Genomic DNA, 26,443 nt, shown 5'->3' with positions numbered 1-26,443 from the left:
CCACAGCCCCCCACCCCCCAAAATGTAGCTGATGTTAGACATTAATTACCAGATGGAAATGAAAAATGAACCAAGTGCCATTAATCAGAGTTGTAATATTCAGGTATATATCCATAAGAGAGAAGAGAAAAGTATTTGTGATTCTGAAAGGGATGACTTCTATTCCTTCAGCAGAAGCCTCAGTAAGTCTCTAAGGCTTTTTTTTTTAAGACTAGGTAATATCTTTATGTACAGATATATCTATAGAGGGGGATGTGTGTGTGTGTACATATATGTATATATATATATAAAGAGTCATAGTATTTTCTCCATATTAAATTAACATGTTTCAGTGCCTGTGATTCATGTTAGTGATAACTTAATTCCTATGAATAAGTCAGTTCTGATTTGCAATAGGCAGTGGAAACCAGGAACCAACAAAATTAGCTCAGTTCCGATCTTTCGTAGTTTAGTTACCATTTATTCACCCTTTTGCAATTTATATCCTCATTTGGAGGTGAAATATAGGTGAAGACATCTCTATTAAGAACTAGAATTCTGAGCAATTCTTAAGGGCAGAACAGATTTTTTGATGAATAGTGTTAACTATAACCTTTGAGTTGGGTTTCTAACTGTACTTTAATTTTTTTGGATAACTAAAAAACAATAACATTCTACCTGGATTTAGCATTGCCAGTCATATTGAAGAGCCATGTGGAGTAGTGCAGGAATCCAGAACATTCTAAAAACATAAGATTCATGTACAGAAATAAGACTTAAGAAATCAGTTTGACATCCAGCTCTGTCATGACTGCTTTTTGTGAATTGCTGAAGTTACCTGTTTCTCTTCCTGTCAGTCTGTAAAATGGAATGGATTACAGCTTCCTGTTGCACATAAAATTGCAATGCTTAATTCATCAAAGATTTCTCAAAAAAAAAAAAAAAAAAGACAGAAAAACCTGTTGGTGGAAGCCACTGTGATGAGAGCTTTTTTATTTGTTTATTTTTAAAAAATAAATTTAATAATTATTTTTTGTAGTGCCTCACACAAGGAGGAAGAATTATTTGCTCTTGAATTGCTCTTGAATTGAGAGACAGCCTTATAAATCTATTTTAATTTCATACCCAGATGACTGCCATTGGTGGGCTGCTGATCTTCTGATTATTGGTTTTCTCTTGCTTTCTGTTTCCAGATGTAGAAAGTAGTCCTTTATACACTGCTAAGGCTGTCAGTCCCATTTAAGCTGCTTCTAAGACTGTGCCCAAGTCTTCATTCCATATAGCTTTTAAAGCCATATGCTGGCAAGAGTGTATTTAAAAGTTACTCCCATCTTGAGCACACAATTAAAAATTCAAAATAACTGCATCTTGCTATTCTAAAATGGAAAGGTAATTCTGTTCTATTAAGCACTACCTGTAAAGAAGTATAAGAAGTGATTAAATTATTAGGCAGAACTATTTAGTATGTTGACTCATAGCCCTAACTAGGGATGGTCAACTAAACTAGCGCAAACTGCTGACTTGGTGCTTAGATTTGTTAAATAGAGGAGCAAATAAAACAGAAGGAAAATGATGTTTGGCAGAGCCTGTCACAATCCAAAAGGCGTTTAAAATGAATGGCCATTTCCTTTAGGTCAGCAGGTATTTGGTTTACTGTGGCTCCTTCGAAAGGAAAACAGAAGGAAAAAAAGTTGGAAAAGTTTCCAAATATAGTAAAATTTCATCCGTTAAGTATAACTGGTATACTAATGAATTGGATCTTTTTCCACAATGCAGATTCCTTCAGGATATTATCTCCAAACCATGAATTCCAACTTGAACTTCAGTGGATTTATTTTGCCAATTGCAGCAATGAATGTGATAAGCATTGTACCGTTATTAATTCTTGTTCCTATTTTGGAGTGCATTAACTCATGTCTCTTTAGTTTCAAGAAAAGTAGACATTCTCCAACAATTTACGTTGGTAAGTATAAAATACATGTGTTCACATAGTTTTAATATGTATTCTGTTTTTGAAAGAGAAAAGTAAGTAATTGATGACTGATCCTATATAATTATTCTAAGCTATAAATATTAAGATGAACTTGTTTTGCAATGATTCTCAGAGTTGGATATGATTCAAAGCAAAGGCTGTCCTGAAATACTAGATTAGATGACATGAAAAAATGCGCCGCATTTGTTTAGGGCATTTATTTAGGACAGAAATTGAGCTTCTTCTGTCCAATAAAAGATGCTGAGACAAAGGCTCAGAAATAACTAGGAGGAATGCTGAGGAATTAGTGAGAGAAACAGTGCTAACCACTTAACCAAGTCAGCAAAAGTCTCAAATCTTCTATATGTTTGTTTACCTGGTAACTTTTTCAAAGTTAATCTAATTCAGAAATATCTTTTTAGGATGGGAGAGTCCTCCAGTTAGTGGCTCTCTGATACTGGAGAAATGTTCTGTTGCTGAAGATACTAGGCTTGGATTTAAATGCTTACATTATCAATAGACACCATGCCTTTTTTCATATTTGTATGCTGTAATTACATCTATATTAGGAGTGCAGCTTATAAGAGGACTACTGTATTATCACTAGATAGTTTATTTCAGACTCTGTAGTTGCAACCCAAGTGAAATAGAAGTATGTGGTCCAATTCTATCTGCAATATGTGCTTCTAGAACTGACAACAAGCAAAAGAAAACGTGTAGACAACTATGTAAAGAAAAGATATGTATCACAGGACCACTATTCTCAGTGAGCAGGCTGAACACAAGTAGATTACTTTGAGAGGTGCAGGTTTCTTCTCTAGTATTAAATTTTAAATTGAATATCTAATATAAAATTAACAAACACCTGGACAATTATCATATTTACTAAAATTCTAAAGTGAAAAATACCTTAGCATATGTTCACTTTCACAAAATGAAGCTAAGAGGGATCTCCAAAACTGAAATATTATTTCTTTCTCATATAAGTAGTACAAACAAGTCTTCTCTGTCATGAGTTTAAATACTTTCATCAGTAAGCATGTGATTTCAGACTTGCAGATTGAGGCTCATCTCACAAATTCATAGCCTAGAAGCAATGATGGATTTAGCAGGTACTAGGCATCATCAAGTTAGAGGTGCTGCATTGGCATCACTTTCCCCCCACCCCGCCACTCCCCTCTATCACCCTCCCCCACAATCTTCCAGACCTCCTGTGTTTTGGGATCTAGAGGGATTCTCTGCAACCCCCTTCTGATGCCAGCAACATGTTGTAGCACCAGAAAAGCAGCTTCCACTCTATATTCATTTAAATCCACTTCCTTTCATAGATATTCCCATTAGAAAAGTGAACTACTCTTCATATATGTTGTATCATCCAGCCTGCATTACAAACCTCAGACAAAATATTTATAAATGACTATTTTCTCTGCATGCTACTATTAATTCAGTGCCCCATGGCAAGCAGCACAGTAAGTACTGAAACACACAGAGGTATTAATCTGACTAAATTAGCCTAATTAAGAGTGTTATTAAGTTTTACACAAACCAGATGCATGTAACGCAGCAGGTTGCAATTACCCTAGTTTTTAAAATAACATCTGCATTAAAACACAAAAAACACATTGAGATAATAGTTTTCCTTAAAACTATGAAAATTTCAAGTTAGTATTAATGTTCTATCCTGTTATGTTGAACAGCAGTAGAATATATGCAGTGGTTTATTCTCAATAGCTTCATTTATGAAAATAGCCTCCTGTTAGGGGTGATAAATTACCTAAGGCACAAAAATACCTGTGAGTACAGATGATGGCTTTAGATATCCAAGTATATGACTGCACCTGCAAATACGGTTGACCTCTAAGTACCAATATTTTTGCCAACAGTTAATTAGGTCCACAATTATTTTCAGGAACAAAAATGAAAGTATAAATAGGCTGTTGGTGTTAAGCCAGCCTCTAGCTATATTTTAATGCAAGTCTTGTAACAGGAAAAAGTTTAAATCATTTTCTGGTAATTTTCAGTGTGTTAAGAATATCAGTTTTCAAAGATGAATCATATAGACCATATTGAACTATAATATCCCTAATAACTTTGTAGTTAGGATTTACATGAAAACGGCAATCTATATTACTACTTCTATAATTGTTAGTTTATTTGTAACATATATGTTACATCATACCTGTTGTAACATCATATAACATCATATATGAAAATCTTAAAGTGAATTTAAATTGTGTCCCAAGTATGTTATTTGGACCATTTTACAAAAAAAAGTGAACACTTGATTAAATTTAAAAAGGGGGTTTTTTTCCAGTTGCGTACTTGTTTCTGCTGCTTGATGTAGTCAAGAATACAGAAGATTCAGAAGAAGACTGCACATTTGTGCTGACTGGATAGTTGTCCCTCACTTGCAGTGAGGTTACTTAGAAAATACAATCAAAAAGTGTTTATCTGGCAGCTCAAGAGCACTGAAGCCTGGGCTGCTTCAGCTTTGCTCTGCCTACAGCCAAGCCTTTCATCCCTTCCCTTCACCCAGCATTTGTGCTCATGTAACAGCATGGAGACCTAGTTATGAGAAGAGATAATTGTTACTGAAGTTATAAGTGAAAAGAGGGATTAATTTAGGACTGTGAGGTAGGTGAAGACACAGATGTTCCATGAGTAGCAGGCAGGAATGGCTGGCTGACTATGAAGCTGGCCAGGTTAAAAAGAAAAATGAGGGGGAAGAAAAAAAAAAAAGGGAGAGAGGATGTGATGTAATAGTACAAAGTGAGAAGACTTGTGTAACTTCTGTTATGGGAACTATGGGCCTCATCATCTGGAAGACAGAGAAAAGGAAAGAAACCTACAAATCTAAACTATTTGCATGATATCTATTAGTAGTTACTTTGGCTATTAAGGAAAAAATGTGATCAAAGAGCACATGTATTAAATGAGGTATTTTCAGCTACAATAAGGAATATAAGTATCATTTCTTGAGGAACTGGTAAACTCTCCTCTAACAAGCTGTGCCCAGGCTTCCAGTCATGATCAGAAGGACTCAGATGTCTCTGGATACACATAAGGAAACTTATCTTATGAGGGGAAATTTGGTTTATTTAGGATAACAAAGTAGAGGCTCAGAAAGGTTGTAGTTGCTGCTTATGAATACCTTTAAGGATACGTACAAGAAAGCAACAGAACTTTCTAACCCAAGAGTGATACTAATACAGAATAATGGGTATACCCTGACCACTTTAATACAGAGAAAATAGAAGGTTTTTAATGGTCAGAGCAGTAAAAGATCTCAGTGGGAACACAAGAAATTCAGTCTGGTTTTAAAAGTGGAGCTAGAAATTTTCCTTTAATGAGAGTATAATGTATTGATGCATTACACATGTATGCACGTACATTCATATTTGTTGCCTGCAATTGCATCAGGCTGGAAGGAATATGAAATGTATTCTTTCTGCTAGACAGTAGCCAGATACTAGCACTGCTCTAGCTTTCTGATAGGGGAAGGCTTTCTGACAGCACAAAAATAGGTGATGTGTTTTCCAGTGGAGCTGTTGTCTACGGTACCTGCATAAGTTCGGTTCTGTTGTCACAGGTAGGGGTGTGTGTGTGTGTATGTGTATACATATATATACATATAAAAAAAAGCAAAACCCTTTGACTGTCAAACCTAATAAGTGAAGCACTTGCCAGTCATGAAGTAAGATGAGGCTGCTTAAGACAAGGAGAAAACAGTGAACAGTCCAGGTATTTGAGCCAAAGCTATCAAAAGAAACTTTGCACCTGTACTTAAACACCTGTTGTTCTCACACCTGTACATTATACTTCATAGCTTAGAAATGCTGAGGAATCACAACCTAGTCAAAGTCAATGGGAGCTCAAAACGTTTGAAGTAAAAATGCTTCAAATTCAATTGAGGTTTATTTGAAAGTTCTGGATTCTTTGCCTTTCTGAGAAGTTATGATCATTTCTTCATATCAAAAAGCTTAAAATAATACATTTAAGTAGTGTTCTTCATGCAATGGTTTGCGGTGAAGTCTGTGGTATTTAAAGCACAGCCAAGTTTATTAGAAGCTTTTTCTTATGTAATAAGGCTAGACACTTCCCCCCCCCCCCCCTTCCCTCATATCCCTGTGTTCCTGTATAGACTTGTGCAGGCAGGTGGTAAGACTTCATGCATTGTATGTGCCAGAATATATTGAGCAATGACTTATGAATCATGCAATGATACATCTTCAGGACATGCAGGAGGCAACTGTAATCATCCAGTGGGTTATGTGAAGCACTTAGTAGTATATCTGCAAACTTCCAAAGTCCACAGCATGGCTTTTATGCTATTTCTCTCTTATCAGGAACTGAGAAGAAAATTAAGATCTGTTTTTTTTTTTAATGAGAATCCTGTTTCACTACTGCAAAAAAAAAAAAAAAATCATTTAAGCAGAAGATTCTCTCTTCCAGTAATCCAGCTCATCTAATCCTAAAATGTTTACCATTCTAGCAAATACTACTGTCTAGCAAATGAACTTTCAAAAGTAGGTCAGGACTATTCTATTGTAGGGGGAAAGGAAGAATATGGGAAGGCTTGATCTACTAAGGTGTGATCTTAAGTGGTGATCCCTTTTTCTCTCCCATGTACCCTAGCCTGCAGGTTTAAGAATACAGTACTTCAACTGCCTTGGCTTCTTCAGCTGGTGAATGATTTCTGTCTAATTTCTAGGAAATCAAAGCACCTGTTTTGCTGTTGTTATTTACAATGGGTAGGACTTGCACCAAGTAGTAACAGTATGCCAGTCTGGCATGCTGTCTGAGATCGAGGGATGTAAACCTACCTATAAAAATGTGGTGCTAAAAATTCCCAATCCAGGAAAAGTCCTTGTTCCTCAGTTCAGTGGGTAAGGACAGATCATTGCTTTACAGTTGGAGCCTGTATGGTTGCTTACAATTGTAGGGGATCAGCTGCCATGATTCATGACTGGATTAAACACTCTGCTTCTGCTCAGTGCAGTCTTAATGACAGAGTTACTGATGCAACCTGGTTCATAAGAGATGTTAAATTCATGTTAGAAGTCCAGTGGTTGTTGATGCGTCACATGCTTTTTCTTGCATAAAAAACAGGTAAAACATAAAGCGCATGTGTATTTCAAAATCTTACTGGTGGCTGTATAGGTTGTATTTCCTCCTGGCCTCGGTAGTCTTATTCCTACCTGATCTCTTGCACTCTCCAGCAAAGCTGCCGCCTTTTCTCTCCCTCTTTGCCTCTCTCCACCTCCCCTCCCCCCCCCCCCCAAAAAAAGTTCTCATTTATGAATTTCTTCTTTTGAAAAACTCTTCTCTCTCATATATTCTTCATTCCTAAATTCTTCCTGTGCTGAGCTGGTCTCTTTGCCATTGTATTATTTAGAGTTAAGCTTGTGGGGTAGGTATTTTTTATCTGTTTTTATGTGCACAGAAAGGGTGCATTTTGATAGGATGCCTTTTGCATGTATTGAGACTCTGCTTCATTTTCTTCTAAATACGTTGTAATCCTTTAACTACAACCTTGATGAATACTGTCTATGCTCTCTACCCAGTTATAGGTCAATTATCTGCTGCACTTTCTGTGATGGTTGCTGGCATCTCTGAAATACACCGAAAGCATTTTCCTCGGGTGGAACAGACTCTTTCCAAAGAGGTTCTCCTGGTCTCCTCCATGCCTTGTTTCCACTTAGCTCCTCAGTACATTTTACTTGGAGTGGCTGAAGCCTTGGTAACTCCCTCTTGTAAGTAAAATTTAATAGGCTAAAGTGAGAGTGTCCTGACTGGCACAGAATATCAGCTTCCTAAAAATAGTTAGACTGTCATCTGATGTTTTATCCCTGGCTCTTTTCCACAGGATTAATGAGCAGATCCATGCTTTACCTGCTTCAAAGGAGCAGGTCTTGTTGGCTGTAATATACGGTGACAATGATGTTGTCACAGATTAACTAGAATATGAAACAGCCTGGTCAGATGATCAGGTTCAGTAATCCACCATTCAACAGGGGGGAGAGATTATCAGACCAGTGGGGTTCTGGGCACAGATGAACGGCTGACATTGCTGTTGAACCTGCTTCCCGCAGGAGGCTGGACCTGACGGGCTCCTGAGGTCCCTTCTAATCTGAATCTAATTCTACAATAATATGATGATTTTATTGAGACTAAACAAATACACGTCACACACTTTTTTTTAGGCTGTAACCAAAGCAAGGTGAGGCAATTTAGCCTAACCCTTTTTATATTGCGTCCAGATGAATAGAATTACAGCATGTTTATCACTGACTCAGACATATGCATGCAGTTAGCACAATTCAACTGACATGCTAATTTGAAGAATATTGCAGTCAGATTGTGCTCCAGTCAGGAGTCATGTGAACATGCCTGCACAGAGCATTATGCCTTGGCTTGTGGCATGGAGCTGGAGATTAAAAACTCCTGTTTCTCAGAGCACAGGCAGAACTTAGCTCATGTCTGCCATCCATAAACTATGTAGACACACTCTTGATTGTGAGTCTGAACCTTCTGCCCCTTCCATAATTTACTTTTCTGCTTCTATACTGACATTTCTGAGGCTTATTTTCTGATGAGGAGCACACAAAATGTTTACCTGCATTTTACCTTCCAGAGCTTAAAAAAATGTTAGTATTAGAAAAATAATCAAATCAACATTCATTTAAAGAAACACAGGTAAAGTAGTTGACTAGCTGATCTCTACAAGCACTTAATTCCACCACTTGAGTGTCTATTGTTCCAATACAACTCCAGCATTGTTCAGGTTTCTATTCAAGAGCAGAAAATAACTTCAGCGTCTCAACTTTCATCCTTACACTCTAAGACTACTAAGAGCTGTTGGTCATGGTCTGTCACAATAAAGGTAATTTTTCCCTAGTTTTAAATACTTAGCACTTTCATAATGCCTCTTCATCCGATAGCTCTCAAGTACTTAACTAAGACAGGTTTCTAGGCAGGTTATGTGGTTTCTAGGTTACAGGCTAAGTGTAACAGAAAACTGTGACCATCTCTGTTTAGCTTAACACACACACACACACACACACACACACACACACACACACACACACACACACACACACACACACACACACACACACACACACACACACACGGTTACAAGGTGGCTTGATTACAGCCTTCTTATGCTTCTGCATGAGAAGGATATTTCTGATAGAATAAGGCTCTTTAATTTAGCACACTGAGACACAATGGAAGTTCACTGACTGGAAGATGACATTAACCTTCAGAAAAGGCATAAAGCTCAACTTTGTTTTTGTTTGCTTAAAGAAGGATTATCATTAGAATATCTGAGGAAGAAGTGTCATCTTCATAATTTACTACATTAAAATAAAGACAAAGTGTCTTTTTAAGAGCTGTAGTAACAGGCGTGATTCAAGAACCCAGGGAAGTGGGACTAAGCCTAAGTTTAATCTGCACATAGAGAACTAAAAGTAGGTATCAAAAAGAGCACGTTTCTGCTGTAATTGGTGGAGATCTGGGCCTCTGTTTGCCCACAGTTCAGTGTCTGGCACCTTTGGGGATGGAGTATCTAAGACAGGCAGAGCAGAGAGGGCACTCCAGGCTCTGCTGGGTGCCTGCTTGACCTCCAGCTGCTGCTGTAGAAGAGGGTGGTTCTCCCATAGGTCCTGCACCCTTATCAGTCAGCCCCATGCAGGTGCATTAGAGCATTTCAAGCAACACTGGGCATCTGTATTTAGGCTACTGAATTGAGCTCTAGGTTTCTACTTCAGTTTGAATTGAATTGCTGATCAGGAGCAATTCAGTGGATCTTCATGTGTAAAGACACCTAGATGTGTAAAACTAAATATTTAAATTATTTGGACACCTAAATAGTTGTTTCACCTTTTGCTGACATTCTACTATCTGTGTTAGGCAGAAGATCAAATAAAATTATCATAATAATTTACTCGCCCAGAAAGTACATGATCTGAGTTGAGAGAAATGTTCACACTTGTGGGAGAGAAGAGAGGAGGTATCTCATTTCTGGAGTGCTTGATTAGAAGAGCTAGATTTGGCATATCGAACTCTATCTACATTTGAGCTCTGATACTTCTAATTGTATTTATATGGTATATTTCGTTATCTCTTTACTAGAGTTTTTACAGAATCATCTGCTTCAAGTGGCATGAGCATCTCTTAAAAATAATTAATAGCAGCATTTAACATTTCCACTAGCACTGAATGAGGTCTTGTTTAAAAAAAATATAAAAATAATATTAAAAATAAAATATAAAAATATTATAAAACTGCTCTCCCCACAATGTTACAATGTAACTGAAGGCCACTATAAGAATGCACAGGCCTTTGACAGCTTGAATATGTAACCCTAGTTTGCTTTAAAGTAGGAAATTACTCCTTAAAAGCCCAATGCTTTAAAAAAAAAAAAAATCAATTCTGTGGGATAATATTAGCAGACATATGCCCCCACAATGCATGAATTTGTGGGTGATGGGAAGCCAGCCTACCAGCCACAGCAGGTTTGTACACTGCTGGTGAACATATGATCTGGTATAATGTAACTGCTTTGACCTACAAAGAGTTAGCAAATCTGCAGTGTTTGTTAAAGCATTGCAAGAATATTCTGTCCATCAAAATGTCTCAAAGCACTTAGAAATGAGAAGCCTTGTAAAAAAACAGCTCTGTTAGTTAAAGGATATATTGGGGATCACTTCACCCACCAGTGAAATGCAATAGTCTCCAGGGGGGAATGCAGCAGCTGTTTAATAGTTCACAGCAACTCTCTGGGAGAAGTGAGGAACAGAGTATGCAGTTGAAACAGCAGGGGTAATTTTGGTAAGCAGGATACAATTACCCAAGCTAAATTTGGCCAACATGCATGCTTTGCACCCCTGTTTTTAGGAAAAGGAAAATTTACAGGCTCTGAGTGACTCGAAGGAGTTAGGGCACTGGCTGTACGTTTCAGACTTTGCAACACTTCAGACTGTGCTGTTCCATATACAGTGTGATCACCTCCTTTCTACTGCTGGCAGGCTTTTGGTTCCTACTGTGAATGAGGAAAAAGTGCTGCGGGTTTTGTTTGTTTGTTTTCTTATTATTTCTTTAATATGGTTCCAAAACCCTTGTTTGGACCTGCAAATTAAAAAGAGTGGGAGATGGTTATTGCAGACTTTCACTTGTATTCAGTGATGCTTCATGCAACTCAGTATCCCAGTGAGATTCTCTGCTGACGAGTTTCTCAACGTGGAGGTCACTTAGACTCTGCTAATATAGCAGACTGGGTGTGGATGAGAGCTGAAGATGCAAGATTAGGAAAATGAGGTTTTGATAGCTCAGGAAAGTAACCCCAAAAGCAGACAGCTATTATAAATACTTACTGTAGCATAGGTTAGCTAAATTACAACTGGTAGGATTATAGTTATCGGTACTACAAGCGCAACTTCATTTTCCTTTTTTCCTGTGTTCTTGCTTTTTCTGTTTTAGTCTTTAGGCAAGAAAGTGGAGAACAATGAGTCTTCAATATTAGCTAGTGATTTTGAGTGTTGCCCTCTAGGAAAGAGGAGCATTGTCCAGCCTGAAACAAATTAAGGCAGTATTCTGAACTTCAGAAGTATATATTAGTGGTCTTGCTGTACAGACTTTGGCATATGAGGTCCCCCTGTCCTGCAGTTGTTAAACATCACATTTGCTTTCTTCACACTTCATGGCTACTATTGTGTTTTTCTTGTCTTGTTATGCCTGAGGTTTTAAGAGGTGAAAGCAACTGTCTGGATGGAAGAACACTGCAAGCTTGTTGAATATTACTAGTTTTATGTAGGATGTGTGTGTGTGTGGGGGGGGGTTGTTTGTTTTTTGTTTTACAGAGATTCACTTAAACTGTTTGAGAATTCATTGTTAATAGGGTGAATGCTAACAAGTGTGACTACCCTTCTGCAGCAAGTAGGTTATGTTAAATTCCCTATTACAGAGACAGATTTTCTTTTCTATGTAATGTCTTCTGCCATCCCTAACTTTTTTTTTTAACGTGTAACTGTATTTGTCTCCTTTCTAAAGGTTCCTTACTATCATTCCGGCTTGTGCCAGAAAGAATTCGAGGGATTTCCATGCATTTTTTAACTCTCTTCAATGGAGCTGGCTGCTTTATGGGAGCTTTTATTGTTCAGACAGTCCACACAGGCACTCGAGGTAAGAATGTGCTCATGTACTGTGTTCCTGAGCTGTCTTCTAATCCTATCGATTATTGATTTGGAGAAGAATGCAGTAGAATAAGAGGGGATGCCAATGTTTTATTGATTTGCTTTCACAATTAAGATAGAATTAAGATAGGAAATAAACTTGCAGCTGTATTCATCCAATTTAATGAGTCCTCTTACTTTTGATAGGTGGTTTAATTAGAGAAAGGCATCTTGTGGGAAGCCCTCACTTCTAATCTCTGTATTTCTGTTCTGAAAGACAAGAAGTACCTTTTGGCCACTAAAACATCTAACACACACATACATGTGCCTTATCCACATTTACATGGAATCCTTTGGCCATGAGAGCAAGATTAGTGTTTTATAGAATGCAAAATAGGAGGAAAAATATGTTCTTCATTGTCGTAAGGGAAATGAGGTTGGATTGAGAGTTTCAAAGCTGTCAAAGGGTTTTCTTTCCCAGACCCCCTTCTTTTCTTTCCATTTCTTTACACTTCCCCCCTTTGCGGAGCTGCTGGAAGAACCCAAAATCCTACATTCAGGTTCTGTGACAATATAGTTGTACTGTATTTTTACCCTTTCCAGAAAAATCATGCAGTTCCCAAGGAACCTGCTATCTTTCAAAACAAGTTTTTCAAATTCAGTCTGTTGAGGAGTATTTAGTGTAAGCCTGGACCTGGAGGTTTCTTTAGGTTGGTAACTTTGAAGAGAGGGCAATCTGCCTTTCCTCTGTTTAACTCCTTTTTTCCTCTGCCAATGAATGTTTGTTCAATACAGAAGATATCTTTTGTAAGTAAGTTTAAATAAATAAGTAAATAAATAAAGCACCGGAGTCCTTTAAGCAAAGGACAGGAATCCATATGTTTACGTATGTAAAATATAGTTCTCCTAGTTGAAGCACTACTTCTAAAGATGCTTGACCTTCATAAGCGTCATTGTTACTGCCTTACAGAGAGCTGTTTTCTTATAGAGCACAACTGCTGACTGTAATGCAAGACAGCTGTAATTACAATTGTTGCAGGATTTTGGAACTGCTCATGGTTAGGTTTCAGCTCCTCTATTTTTTTTTTTTTTCTATATAAAAAAGTGCAGCAGAAAAACAAGGGAAAGTATGACAAGAAATTTTAATCCATGCTTCCAAGATCTGAACAAATGAATAGTCTTTTGACCTGTAATGCCATTTTTGTTGGTTTTGCTAAATAATCTAGCATAATGTCAGCATCACAACATTTTTCCTATGTCATGCCACTGTATATATCACTTATTCCGTTATAGCACTGTTTTATACAAAATACAATAGGAGATTGATTTTTTGCTGTGTTTGCAATTCAGTAACTTATTAGCTTTTGTCTAATTTTATATCAAAGTGATTTTTTTCTAATCTGGTTGAAAATATTTAATTGACCAAAAAGAAAATATTTGTTTCTTACCAGAAATACTGTTTTATTGGAGGCTTCAAATTCTCATCCTGCCTGGGACCAAAAAAAACCCACTGAACTCTCCCAGTTCCACCCAGACTGGAGTTGCCATGTTCTCTCGTATTTTGCTTAAGATTCTTTAGCCAGAAAATTTTTAAGTACTTCTCCCTTTTAAGAAGCTGCATCTACTTAGGTCTGAAAAAAAGATTTATGTGTTTCCTTACATCATCAGAACTGTCATTCCTGTACATGGAGCTGACCACACTGTAATGGTGACTTTGGCTCAGGGTGGCAATTTCAGAAGTGATTCGGTGACAGTCTGTGTTCAGGCTGATTTTTTGATTGGCCTGAGTAAGTCCTTACGGAAAGGAATTCCTATGCAAAGCTTGAAAAACTATAGCGAAAATGTAGTGAAAAATATTTAACACTTTCTCCAGTTAGAACCCTTAGTGATTACTTTCTGTATTTGCATGTAAACAGCTTATTATTGGGTCCTCACAGTGGTGTGGGTTTTTTGTTTTTTGGTTATTTTACAAATATGTAGCATCTCACTGGCTTTCTCTTTCCCAGTTTTTGCTGCTACAACTAGATGAATTATTACAAGTTACCACAACTGATGCAATGCACAGCTTGTAAATAAAGGCAATATTCCTGTATATTAATTTGCATTATAATCCCTCAGACTAAAGATTTAGAATACTCCTCTACTCACCCTTTTGCTAGACCTTAGTCCTGCTGATTCATAAACCACAGTAGGCTTGGGATCAGACTTCTGAAGTTGGGTATCAGTTATTTAGAACAAAAATATGTATTTGGGTTTGTTGTTTTTTTTCCTGGTTTGAAAAGAAACACTTTATACAAAACTCTCTTCTGTGTTATGTTCCTTCTGTAAGTAATATCAAATACTATATTTCTTCCAAATTTTCCTCTATACTATATATGTGGTGTTCTTGTGATAGGGAAAAAACAAAGATCAGCAACATAGTCCTTTCTTAATTTATAAAACCTGGGTGGTTAACTATTGAACCTTCTAAAGATGACAGAGCTTCAGAGAACAGAATGGTGACATCTCTTAGGTAATGACACAAATTAAGCTCTCATCACTCTTTTTTTTTTTTTTTTTTTTTTTTTTTTTTTTTTTTTTCCCAAGTCTGTTTAAGGAGCTTGTAAAACACTCAGTATCTGGATAATTTATGAAACTGGAGGGAAAGCAAACCAACTTGAACTGTGCTGGGAGGAGGGGGCAAATGTCTTTCCCCCTCTCTCCCCCCAAAAGCTAAACTCTCTTTAGTTAGACCTGAAGATCAAAGTTCTTTCTCTTTTGCTGAAACAAGAAGGCAGTGTTTAAGCAATGCTTTTGTAAAAGATAGCAAGGTTCAGTGTGTGGCTCTTTGGCTGTGGTGCTTTTGGCTTGTTTCATGATTCTTGTTTCTCTAGAACTTGAGCCAAGACTATTTCTGGTTCTCCCATCTCTAAGCAATGGGACCATGATTATCATGAGGCAATTCAGGGCACAGTAAAGTAGACCCTCCAATGTGTATTGTGAAGTGCTGAAGCATGGAAGGTGTTGACAAAAATTATTTAAACCCCTTTATATCCTGTTTTATATCACTAGCTTAAACTTTGTTTGGGTTTTTTATTGGCAAAGTTGATCAGATATCAGTCACAGTCTAAGCTGCATTAATCACTTTTAAGGCATCTGTGGAGGATGGTGTGAATATGATAAAATAAGACTTTTTTTTTTTTTTTTGGAAATCTGACGAGTGCAAACAGATGATGGGTGACAGTGATATTTTTGGTACAAGCTGGGAAATTGCTTTCTTTTAGTTCTTTTACCTCTCCTAACATTTTAACTGAAGAAGATGCAAGGCAAACCTGTCCTCCTATGCCAATCATTTCAGAACCTGTATTTCTAAAAATATTAATGTAAATATGTAAGGAGAGGAGAAAAAAAAATGTCAGAGGAAGGAAACTGCCCCAGACACAGTTTTCCCACTCATTTTCAGGGAACTGTGTGTGTGTGGTCTTCCCCCGCCCTCAGTTTGGAGCCTTGTGTGATTTTTAAATACCGAAGATGATAAAGCTAAAGGATATTTCTTGCAGTCCAGGTGGTAGTGTCCACCAGTGCCTACTTAGCTAATAAGGATTAGAGGCAGACTGAGGCTTTTAATTTGGAGATGATTAAACACTCATATATCCCCTAACTTGGTGAAATCACTGAAGGAGATACAATCCTTTTCTAAGGTCTGATTTATAATTTTTTTCTAATCACGGTCTATAGTTGCAGGTTAGCTATAAAATGTGAGATTCATACAGAATAAGCTTACCTGTAAGATGTTCTTCCTGTGCTCCTTAGGTATTTTCCCAAAAGTAAAATACTATGGTGTTATCTAGGTAACAGTAAACAAACTGAATACCTACCTGTGCAACTTTGGCCTTCATTGTGAATCCCTTGAGAACTCTAAGGATGCCATCATAGTAATAGATACCTTCTGTGCACTAGTATATGTGCAAACATTGGCTTACAGTCCCTTCAACATCCTCTTTTATGGCAAGTGTCGCTATCTTTTTGTCATTGTCAGTCATCCCCCAGGAGCAGCATAGGAAAGTGTTTTTGCCCATGTCTCGATCACTGGTTCACCTACCTTTCTCCCTGTGTTTGTAAGATCAGGTGTTTTCTCTAGGTGTTTTATAATATTGCTCCTTCTCATACTACCTGAGCATCTTTGATACAAAATTGATAGGACTGCAGAATGTCAGTGAAGGTTCACCAGGTGCTTTATTTCAGCAGTGTGTGGCAGCAGGCTGGAAGAAGACCTCAGACTGTTCCTAGTCTTCGTCTCCTAATCTGTTCTAAATTTGCCATGAAAAGCATAGCCAGTTCACCTCTAACCAAAAAGGCTTTTTGAAGGCTCTTTAAAATATACACAGCTAAAGGAAACTTCCAATTCCCTGTGGTGATTCATGCAGGATTTCCATTGTTGGAATAAAAATGGAAATCAGGAGCTTGTTTTAGAAAGTTAATTCCCAGTGAGCAATTCTCTGTGTGACAAACCAACCTTGTAATTGGCACTTCCGTTGGCAATCTCCATAGAAAAGTAAAGGATTGACAGAACCCAAAGGCAGTGTCTTTGGGGGAAAACTGAATTGTTAGCATATTGCATGCTGATTAAAGGATGAGAAAATTCTGAACTCTTCAAAACAGTAGTGCCCAGGGCATCTTATTCCATCAAAACCAAACTGGCCCGATAAATTCCTAGCGTTCACAGCTGAGAGTAAAAACCTGAAAACATGAACCAAACCCAATCAATGCAAGATGTTGGATTCTGCAGACAGCTTGTCTTTTAGTGGGATAAGGTGTTAAAGTGTCTAAAGAGAGTTTCACTGCCTGAAAACTGTGCTTGAAGTTTCAGCACCAGTGGCTGTTATGCTATAAACTTCATGCCACTGGAGGATTCTCTGTGCCACAAACATAAACAGAAGAAAATACAGTTCGTGTCTTCCCCGCTTTCATGGAAAACTCCAATTTCCATTAAAAAAATAGTGAGAACTAAATATTTTTGATTGAAACTAGGAAATGGTTAAATTCATCTTTGCTGTATCCATTCATGAAAATACATTTTTGGCAGTAGGAGAAGAATCTGGATATCTTCAGTACTGCTGTCACCCTTGCTTGCCTGTAGAGAAAGGAGCCCTCGCCTCCACATCATTATCCCTCACACAAGGGAAAAGAAAGCCCTGCTTCTGCCTTTTGCTTTGACCAGGGCGATAATCTAGACATAGAGCTGGAATCTCATCATGGCCACGCTAATTCTGGCTCAAGTAAATCTTTGCTGCTGCCTGTGCTGTTGCTGTTTTGTAATACTTGATTTTTCAAAGGCTTTGTGTGATTGTCTCGGTTTTAAACACTGGCAATTAAAAAAAAGAGAGAGGAAACAGATCAATGATCTTTGGCCTACATCATGGAGGAGGCTGGTGGTAAAAGTAGGGAGTAGAACCTGCATCTCCTGATTCCCAGGCTAGCATTTCACCTTGATAAAATCAACAATTGCCACTTTCAACACTTGAATATGGTGTCTGTCTTAGCATTAAGCCAGTTTCAAAGGTCTGTTTCACTCTGTTCTCTTAGAAGCTGCTTGATTTTTTTTTAACAGCTCTGTACTATTTAAAGTACATATTTTCTGTTCAGATTCCATTGTAAACTGAGTTCCATTATGAAACTTCTGCTGCTCATATAGTTAGACTAGCCGATGTAAATAATCTAACAGACAGTGTGAACTCTGCTTTGACAAGCTGTAGTACAGAGCCCCATGCTTGCTTTCTTTTTCATCAGATACACTCCTTCTCTTTCCTTGAGTTCTATTGGCCACTGGGGGATGTAAAATGAAAAACTACCTGATTGTGAATTATGACAGTAAAAGTTTATAAGCTACTAAAATGAAGTTATAGTACCTAGGAGCTCAGTCAACTGACAATGTTAAATGATACGTTTTAAAACTCGCTCTGAGATAATGCTACAAAAGGAATGGCACGTGCAGAGGTGAGGTGGTGCTGTTCGGTGACAGGCAGAAAGGTAACATGGCACAGAAACTGCAGAGGAGTTGAGGAAAACTACTGCACTGATGGCAGTTGTTCCCTATTAATCCCAGCAGAGCTAAAGGTAAGGGCTTTGAAAAGAAATGTGTTCACAACTCTGGGATGTGGAGGAAAAAGAAAAATGTAAATATCTTGGGGGTAATTCTTTGACTGGTGGCCCTTCTGAGTTGTGGAACTGTTTCTTCCCTCTAAATCTAATTAAAAAAAGTTGACAAGCTAAGAATCGCAATGGATGGCACTTGTGGTCAATTAATGAACAGTTAAGATTATGGTTTGTACCATACAGTTATGCCAAAGAAGGCTATTTCTCCTCCCCTTCCTTTTAGCTCATCCAAATAGTGAATAGCTACTCTGTTCAGATGGGGGAGGATTTCATGCTGAAGTTTCAGGGAGCAAAGAAAAGTGCTTTGAGGCTTATCTATGTTAGTATTTTAGTTCAGACCAGAAATGTGTTTTTGAATTGAATCTCCCAAACATCTTTGCGTATTTGTATATCAGTTTGCATCACAATGTGATGCGTTCCAGCTGTTAATGGGATCTAGTCTGATGTAAACCCCCTTGAGTAGTGTATATAGTGTGGACATTGGATTCTTAGCACCAGCTTTTTCACTCTACATACTTTCACGTCTCTACCTTGCTGCATACACAGTCTGTCTGTCTGTACCTTGCTGTGTAGACAGTCTGTCTCTCTTCTTCAAGGCAATACACAACCTGTGTCCCCAAATAGTGTAGGAGCTTTTTAATCTCACTGTAGAGCTTACTGTGATATTTTGTATCCACTAATTTTTTTCCCCTTGGTTTTCTGTAGTAGATTATGGTACTTCAAGTACTGAGTCTTCAGATGCAGAGGGACTGGGGCTTGCTTTCTTATTAAGCATCTTGATTTCCATAGTTATTTACCACCTGAGCTCATTGTTTGTAGAGGGTTTGCGGTGGACAGCATTGAAAACAAACTGAAGCACACAAGCATATAAACATGAAAGATTCTGGATGTTTATGGGTAGCAATGTCCTCTGTTGAGTGGTGTTTAAGCTGCCAAAATGTCTCAGATGCTCTACTGGCAAAATCCATGGTAGCAAAAAGTCTGATTCTTGCAAAGGAATACAGTGTACAAGATAATGACTTGTTGCAGACCCATGGCTAAGGAAGGTAAAGTAAGCAAGGTAGCATCTTGGTAATTGCGTACCATTCAAGGCACTGAAAAAGCTTGCTATTTTTAAGAACCTATTAAAAGCATGAGGAGAGTGAATAAGAATTTCTGTAGGTGACCTTAATTCTGTCTCTTCCTAAAATTTACACTTTTGACATTCATCTAGTTATGTGCACAGGATAATGAAGAGGTAAGATGGCACCATCATTAAAGTGATATCTGTGCCAACCTAGGTTTTCCACTGTGCTTCATGTTTCTCAGGAAAGTTCTTTTGTTTCTCTGAGTCTCTATTGCCTGTCTGCGAAGCAGGAGCATAGTACACTGTAGACTCAGAAAACATAGATGCTGTGAGAATGAAGTCTGTATGAATAGCTATGGAGCAGGGGGAGGTTCAAAGCACCTGCTGTGGTTGTCTTACACAAATTTATCTTCATGTCTTTCATGTGAGCCATGTCTCATCCTGCAAGGTAAACTAATTCTGCTTCAAATGTCTGCTTTTACCAGGCAACTGGTTTCCACACTTGTTGCATGAAGGTAAATTGGAGAGATTCTTCTTCTTATTGGCTTCCTTAATGATGGTGAACACCCTGGGATTCTGGACCATTGCACACAGGTATGTGTGAGAAAATGAAACTTTGGTGTTTCATTTGCAGGTATGGAAAGAAATTCTTGTAAGATCTCTAAGCTAGTGTGTAATGAAGAATTGGTAGTGATAGATCATACATTATCATTCAGGTTTCAGAGTTCAGTATTTTTCTTCTGCCTTGAAAAGAGAAATTGCACAGTAAAAATGATGTGATAAGATTAAAAAAAAGACCGATGTGTAATTAGTCTTAAATATTTAAAGGGTTTTATTAATACAAAAATGTCCTGAAGAAAGAAGAGGATTTTACAGAAGTCCATAAATATGTTGGCATGGAATTAAGATCATAGCACCAAGATATCTTAGTCATGGAACTGAACTCCACTGCACTTGGCTTTGTACAAATACATGGTAAACATTGCTATTGTCCCCAAGAGCATACATCTTAAACATAGGATAGCAGGTGAGGGGGTTGCAAAAAGACAATTGAGCACTACTGGTCAACACTATGCAGTAGTCTCAACAGGATAATGGTCAAGTATTTCCGGATGCAGTGCTGGGCAATAATATAAATGCAACTTTCTGGTGGAGACAATGGGATTGTTCAATTCGCTCCCATGTGGGAAGCAATTTTGAGCCACCTATAGAGCTTCGACTGTATAATGCACATATTCACATTTGTAATCACCTTTGCATTCAGGATGGTTTCAGAGGTGGCCTGCCTATGTATCCTATAATATTTAATCACAGCTAATTCTTATCAGTTTTGTACATAATACTCAATAACAGAATGGAAAGCAACCTATATCATTGCGAGTGGGAAGGGGGCATGTGTGAGAGGTATTCCGTATCCTCAGCACTGTGCTGCAGTTCTGTGAAATTATTTCAGAAACTTTGGAGTCATGAATTGACAATGACAATAACAGGATTTCCAAGGGCAATATTTGATTAGAATTTTAAGGAAAAACATTGGGTTTTTTTTCTATTAAATATTGTTTTAACTTTGCAACACCAACGATTACCATAGTAGGTTGTCAATCATTTGAACGTAGCACAGGACACACCTGAGCATTTATTCTAGTGGTTAGTTCTTGATTCTGGTGTGTGTGGTTCTCTTTTTTTCTTGTTTTAACTGTAACTCGAGCCATGGTTAGAACTGTTTCTCCTCCCTGTACTTTGTGTTTTCCTTTTATACAATGGCATTTCAAATTCTTCTGTAAAATGTCACTTACTGATGAAAACTAAAGTTTTGACTTGTCAAAAAGTGGTCATGAAGTTAGATTGAATTCAACAAATAATTTTGCCACAAATTAGCAGTTTTTTGAAAGTCACCGAATTTCCTTTTAAGTCTTCCTAGACAAATTACAAAAAAAATCAAAATTACATTTCACTTCAAAATCAATGTACCTCTTTTTTCAAGAAGAAAAACAAAACTAACGTGAGATATTGTTTGAGGTCAAATGTAATTGTTTCGCTCTGTGCTAAATAAAATTCTCCTGCTAGTCATTTTGCATAGAGGGGAGGAAAAAAAAAAGCATGAGAGGTTATCAAGTAGACACTAACTTAAGGGGAAAAAATCAGCCTTCAGAACTCTGAATTAGAAAAAGTTTACCAAAACAACTCTGAGAAAACCATGGTTGCAGAGCACCGAGCACTTGAGCATTATTCCAGATATTAATTCCTATTTCTTTATTAAAACTGCACAGTACTACTATTATTAAAACCTACATCCAGTTTGGCACTTCTCATCCTTAAATCCTGAAAGATTCCAGGAAAGTCCATATCTCTAGCCTATTTTTTTGGCTTCTAGAAACCCAGGACCCAGAATACACTACAACTTGCAAAATATTACCTAATAAAGCAATAGGTGAATTTAATCCCGGAAAGGATGATTGTTTTACAATTTTTCTCCCCTATCTCCCCTCCCAGATACAACAATCTGAATCAGGAGTATGCCAAAGAGTTCAGAGGAAGTCTTCCTGAAGAAAAAATTTTGCAGAATGAAAAAGCCATCAAGTTTTATGACAGTGTCCTGGACCGTTCTCCCATTTTGCCTCCTATGGAGGCGACCTGATAAAATTGCACTCTTTTTAGGAAATACAATCAAAATTTAGTCTAGCAGCTTTCTAATGAATAATTAACCTGCATACTTCATTGGAACTACCAATGTATTTATGAATTACCTTAGCAATAATAATGTTATTTATAGGTTTACAAAGTAATATAAGCATCATAAGATTTGCTGTTGTAGGATGCTGCACTGTCATAATGCACGTTGGGGACAATGAGAGCTCACTGCTTAGCATAGTTGATGGAAAGAGGTTTTTAATCTGTATAGGGAGATAGGTATCCACATGTATTTGTAATTAATAATGGTTCAAAATGAATAAACTCTTATATACATTTGTTTAGCAAATTATTTTGTGACAGCATCATTTAAAAAGAATTTTTTAGGTAGTATTGACTGGTTGATGCTTGCAAATGTGGGATACTTGCATGGTCTTCCTGGCTCTGTTACTTATCTGCTATCCAAATTTCAGCAGGTCACTTCTTTAATTTTCCCTTCAGTGAAACAAGCACAGCTAGACTAACATTCCTTGCAAATTGCTTTGAGATCTACCAAAAAATATACTAGAAGTTATATAGAGGGAACAAGCCCATAAAGTCTGGCTTGAAATGTTTATGCTGAGGCATCTTTTGGCAGAAGCACCATGGGATTTGTCATCACTAAAGGATGACATACAGAGAAGTGCTAGTAGGAGAACTGGAGACTAGAATTTTCTTACATAAAAATTACTAGTGGTAGCCCAGTTGGAGGGGGTGAAGGGAAAAGAGTGGGAAAGGGTAGATGCAGTTGGAAGTGAGGGGAAAAAATGATTAGCGAGAAGTGTTTTGTCTAAATAGTGCTAAACTGCCAAAATTAGCTCACTTGGGCATTGTTAGTGATGCTAATCTAGTAATTAAAGTTTTTTTTGAAGTTGTATTACTAAAAAGAATAAGGAAAGAAGTGGGGCCCTTATGCAACAAGGGTACATATTGAACCCCAAAACTAAAGGAACACTTTATATTACAGGTGATTATATTGAAAATGGAAGTCAAGTCAGGATGCTTACTGATATGAGGAATGCTGTACCAAAGGGGAAACTACATTTAAGGAATATAATGTGCTAAAGTGACACAGAGGTAACTTGTGTGCTGAAACTATGAAAGAGACAGTAAAGGAAATAGCCTCTCTGCTGTTAACTATGTTCAGTGGTGCAGCTATAGAACTGAGGCAGGGGGGAGCAGAATGTAGTAACTGTATCTAAGAGAAAGGAAGACCATCAGGACAGCTCAGAGCTGTTAGTTTGATCTCACTAGCATTTAAGGTTTTTGTAAAATTTTAAAAGAGAATATTTAAAGTCATGCGATAAAAGGAATATGGAATAAAATGCATCAAATGTATCAAAGGTAGATTTGTCAGACTATCTTAATGCTTGTGTTTAATGAGAACTCATTTTCTAAACAAAATGTGGTAGAGATAACATGCCTTCATTTCAGTAAAGCATTTGACGTACGTCCCATGGGAAATAACTAGTAAAGGTGGAGGAGATGAGGGTCAGCAAAAGAGCTACAAGGTGGCTGAGGGACTAGCTTAAGCCCAGGTGGCAACAGATTTTGTGGAAAGGGGAGGTACCCAGCTGGAAGGGAGTTATTTGTGTGGAACATATTTAATATCATCTTTCATGGAAAAAGAGAAAGTGATTATAGGATGCACTGGTGGAAATGCAAGAAGTGTCTGTCTTCATACACAATCATGGTACAAGCTCATCTGATATGGTGATCCATGTCTGAGGTGTGCTTTCTGACTGGTGTGGGAATGTGTGTGACTTGATGGTAGAGCTGAGTTTATAATTCACTGTTTGCTCTGTGGGAAGTGATATGTAGGAGGAAGGCTGCCTGCTTGCCTAACCCTGGCTCTTGCCCTACTGGTGGGAGGCACCCTCTTTCAACATGCTGGCCTGGCAGAGGGACACACAAAAGCTGTCTAATGTAAGGATGAAATCTGAGACATGAGCCAGTAACTGGGCTGCAGACACTTAACACCTGTTTGGGTTTTTTGGTTTTGTTTTTTTACTCCAAAATACAAAAGTTACATGAGTTTAGAACAATAAGAGAACAAAAAACCTAGCTTGCTTTTTAAGATAAAAATCAAACTTGTTATTGGAGACTTGTTTGGTGGATTTGCCACTGGCAAGGAAATTTCTTTCTCAGGTTCTTAGGAGTCACATGTGTGCTGAGTACAACTTGCAGCCAGGCCTTGGTACACTTTTTAATGGCTGCCTGTCCCTTGGGTCTCTGGAGTCAGAGGCTGGCCTATCATTTGTAGCACTTGAAAAAAAAAATATTTTTCAAATATGAAAGCTAAAGGCCCAAGTATCATTGGATCTGAGATGAAGAGTCCAAATATATTTTTCTAGACTGAATTTTTTTCTGGTCAACTGTATGAGATTGGGTCTGACTTGCATTTTTAAATGATTGAGGACAAGAATGCAGAATTCACATAATAGGGATTTAAGGAAAATAGTCTGTTATTAATTTTTTACTGAGCTCGGTAGCGAATTAAATTCTAAATCCTGGTGATGTTTGATTCTCTTGGCATATGAGAATAGAAGGTTTTCCTGGGTCATCAAGTCAGGTCTCTGGTTGGTGAAAATATGTATGCCACATCATCACATTCATTAGTTTAGCACTTCGTAATATAAAGCTGTCTACCATGACTCTTAGTGGGCTGTTCTGCTCTCTCACTGTTTTGACCAGGTTTCTCTGAGGACAGAGAGCTTTCCAAAGCAGTAGACTTCTTAAGTCTTTGGAACCTTTCCTGCTTATGTTCATTTTAGTGTTGAATGTTAGAGGGAAAGGGCATGGCCTTGTAATGTGCTGGCCTGGTGACTTTTGTCAAGCTAGTGACTGGAGACAAAACTTATTTAGTTCTTGTGATGATAAAATCAACTTGTAGAAGCCTGTGGCTCTGGTGATCCTGGGTTCAGTTCCCAATTCTGAATATAGTGAACTTAGCTGCTGATATGTTTCATCTGATGCATGCTGAGTTTGAGTGAACTCAAACTTCCTAACATTGTTCTTTAACAGAAATCAAAATCTGGGAGTTAGTGACTGTACAGAACATAATGCAGCTACTGCTATTTTACTGTCTGATGTAGATGTTTCATTCTGCAAGAAAGAAAGGATTAATTGACTCCTGTTAGGGAAGACTTCCCTGTCATGCAATCATGCAACAAAGGCTTTCAGCCATGAAGAAAGAAGCAATTGGGCAGCCATCATAAAGAGGTACTTTGGACAATAAGAAGGGTTAGAATGGACTTTGGAATGAATATTTGACTACAGAAAACTCTCTACCTTCCCCATGTTGACCGGAGAAAAGCTTTTCCTATCAGACTTAGTTATGTGTATGGACTTTTGGATAGATGGCAAAAGAAAAGAGTGACTGACTGATAGATTTCTGCAGCCTTGCCTAATTTTTCTAAATCTTATCCCAGCACACAATAAAATTAATGTAAAGCATTCTGTAGATTCACTCTTCATTTTGAAAAGAAGCTTTTTCAAGCATCTGGGTTAATACATTAAAACAAAATGGAGAGACAGAATAAATAAGGAGATGTGTGTGCATATGAAATAATGTAACAAGCAACTGCAGAATGTTAAGATAGCCTTCTTGTCTTCAGCATTTTGTTGATCTGTGACAATTTGCATAGGAGATAACAAAATATTCAGATCTGATTGCCTGCGTTTCAGATCACCTATCTGTGTTGCATTGCACGAGGTAATGCATGTTTTCACTCTTACCGTAACGAATCATAGTTTTGAAATAGTGTGGGGGGGAAAAAATTGCTTCCTAAGTGAGGTTCCCAGGTCATGCGTAAACAAACAACCTCATTCAGTTGTGTACTGTCTACCAGCTGACCAACTCTCATCCAAACTATTAGGGTAGGTGCTATGCTGTGAGGAGGTCATTACTAAACTTGAAGAGCAATGTGTATCCCTGGTTACTTCTGGCATTGTGTGGGTTTTTCTGTTGTTGTTTTGGTTTTAGTTTTTTCTGAGGGTTAAACGTGTTTTATACGGCATTCTTGTATGCATGTACAGAAAAAGATAAGTTCTGTCCCAGACAATTCACTGGGCACCTCAGTGAAGTTTAAACACACAGGACACCATTTTGAGGGGGGTGGGGGTGAAAAGAGCTCACTGGTAAGGATTAAGATCTCCATCTGTTAAGTTTGCACTGATGATAAAACACATGCTCCCAGTTGGAACAAGATGCATTAAAAGAGCAATTTCACTTCTACTGCCTAGCAACAATGTCATTGAGCACCTGCAATAGTTTAAACATTAAGCATAATTGGCTTTGCTTGACATAGATCTGTAGTTTTGTAAATAAGAGCAGTTGAGTTTCCATGTAGTACCAATTAGCTATAAGGAATGCTTTGTTTGCTGAAGCCTGCAGCTTTGCAGGGGAAAGAGGGAGTTGTTAAGACTCAGCAGTAGTAGTCAGAA

At 37.7% G+C, this 26,443-nt stretch overlaps 1 protein-coding gene across 1 annotated transcript in view; it reads left to right on the top strand.

Moving 5' to 3' along the window:
- The window catches only part of SLC15A5 (solute carrier family 15 member 5), a 37,850-nt gene extending 15,049 nt beyond the window's left edge, over positions 1–22,801 (top strand). Inside the window, exons 5-9 of the mRNA XM_026116978.2 lie at positions 1,756–1,942; positions 7,516–7,704; positions 12,005–12,136; positions 19,813–19,921; positions 21,821–22,801. Coding sequence (XP_025972763.2) covers positions 1,756–1,942; positions 7,516–7,704; positions 12,005–12,136; positions 19,813–19,921; positions 21,821–21,965 — 762 coding nt within the window. The 3' untranslated portion in view covers positions 21,966–22,801. The remainder of the gene's footprint in view (positions 1–1,755; positions 1,943–7,515; positions 7,705–12,004; positions 12,137–19,812; positions 19,922–21,820) is intronic.
- The last annotated feature ends 3,642 nt before the right edge of the window (positions 22,802–26,443 follow it).

This window comes from Dromaius novaehollandiae, chromosome 1 (genome assembly GCF_036370855.1).
Source record: "Dromaius novaehollandiae isolate bDroNov1 chromosome 1, bDroNov1.hap1, whole genome shotgun sequence".
Taxonomy (NCBI): Eukaryota; Metazoa; Chordata; class Aves; order Casuariiformes; family Dromaiidae; genus Dromaius; species Dromaius novaehollandiae.
This window is presented reverse-complemented; position numbering and strand designations above follow the sequence as displayed.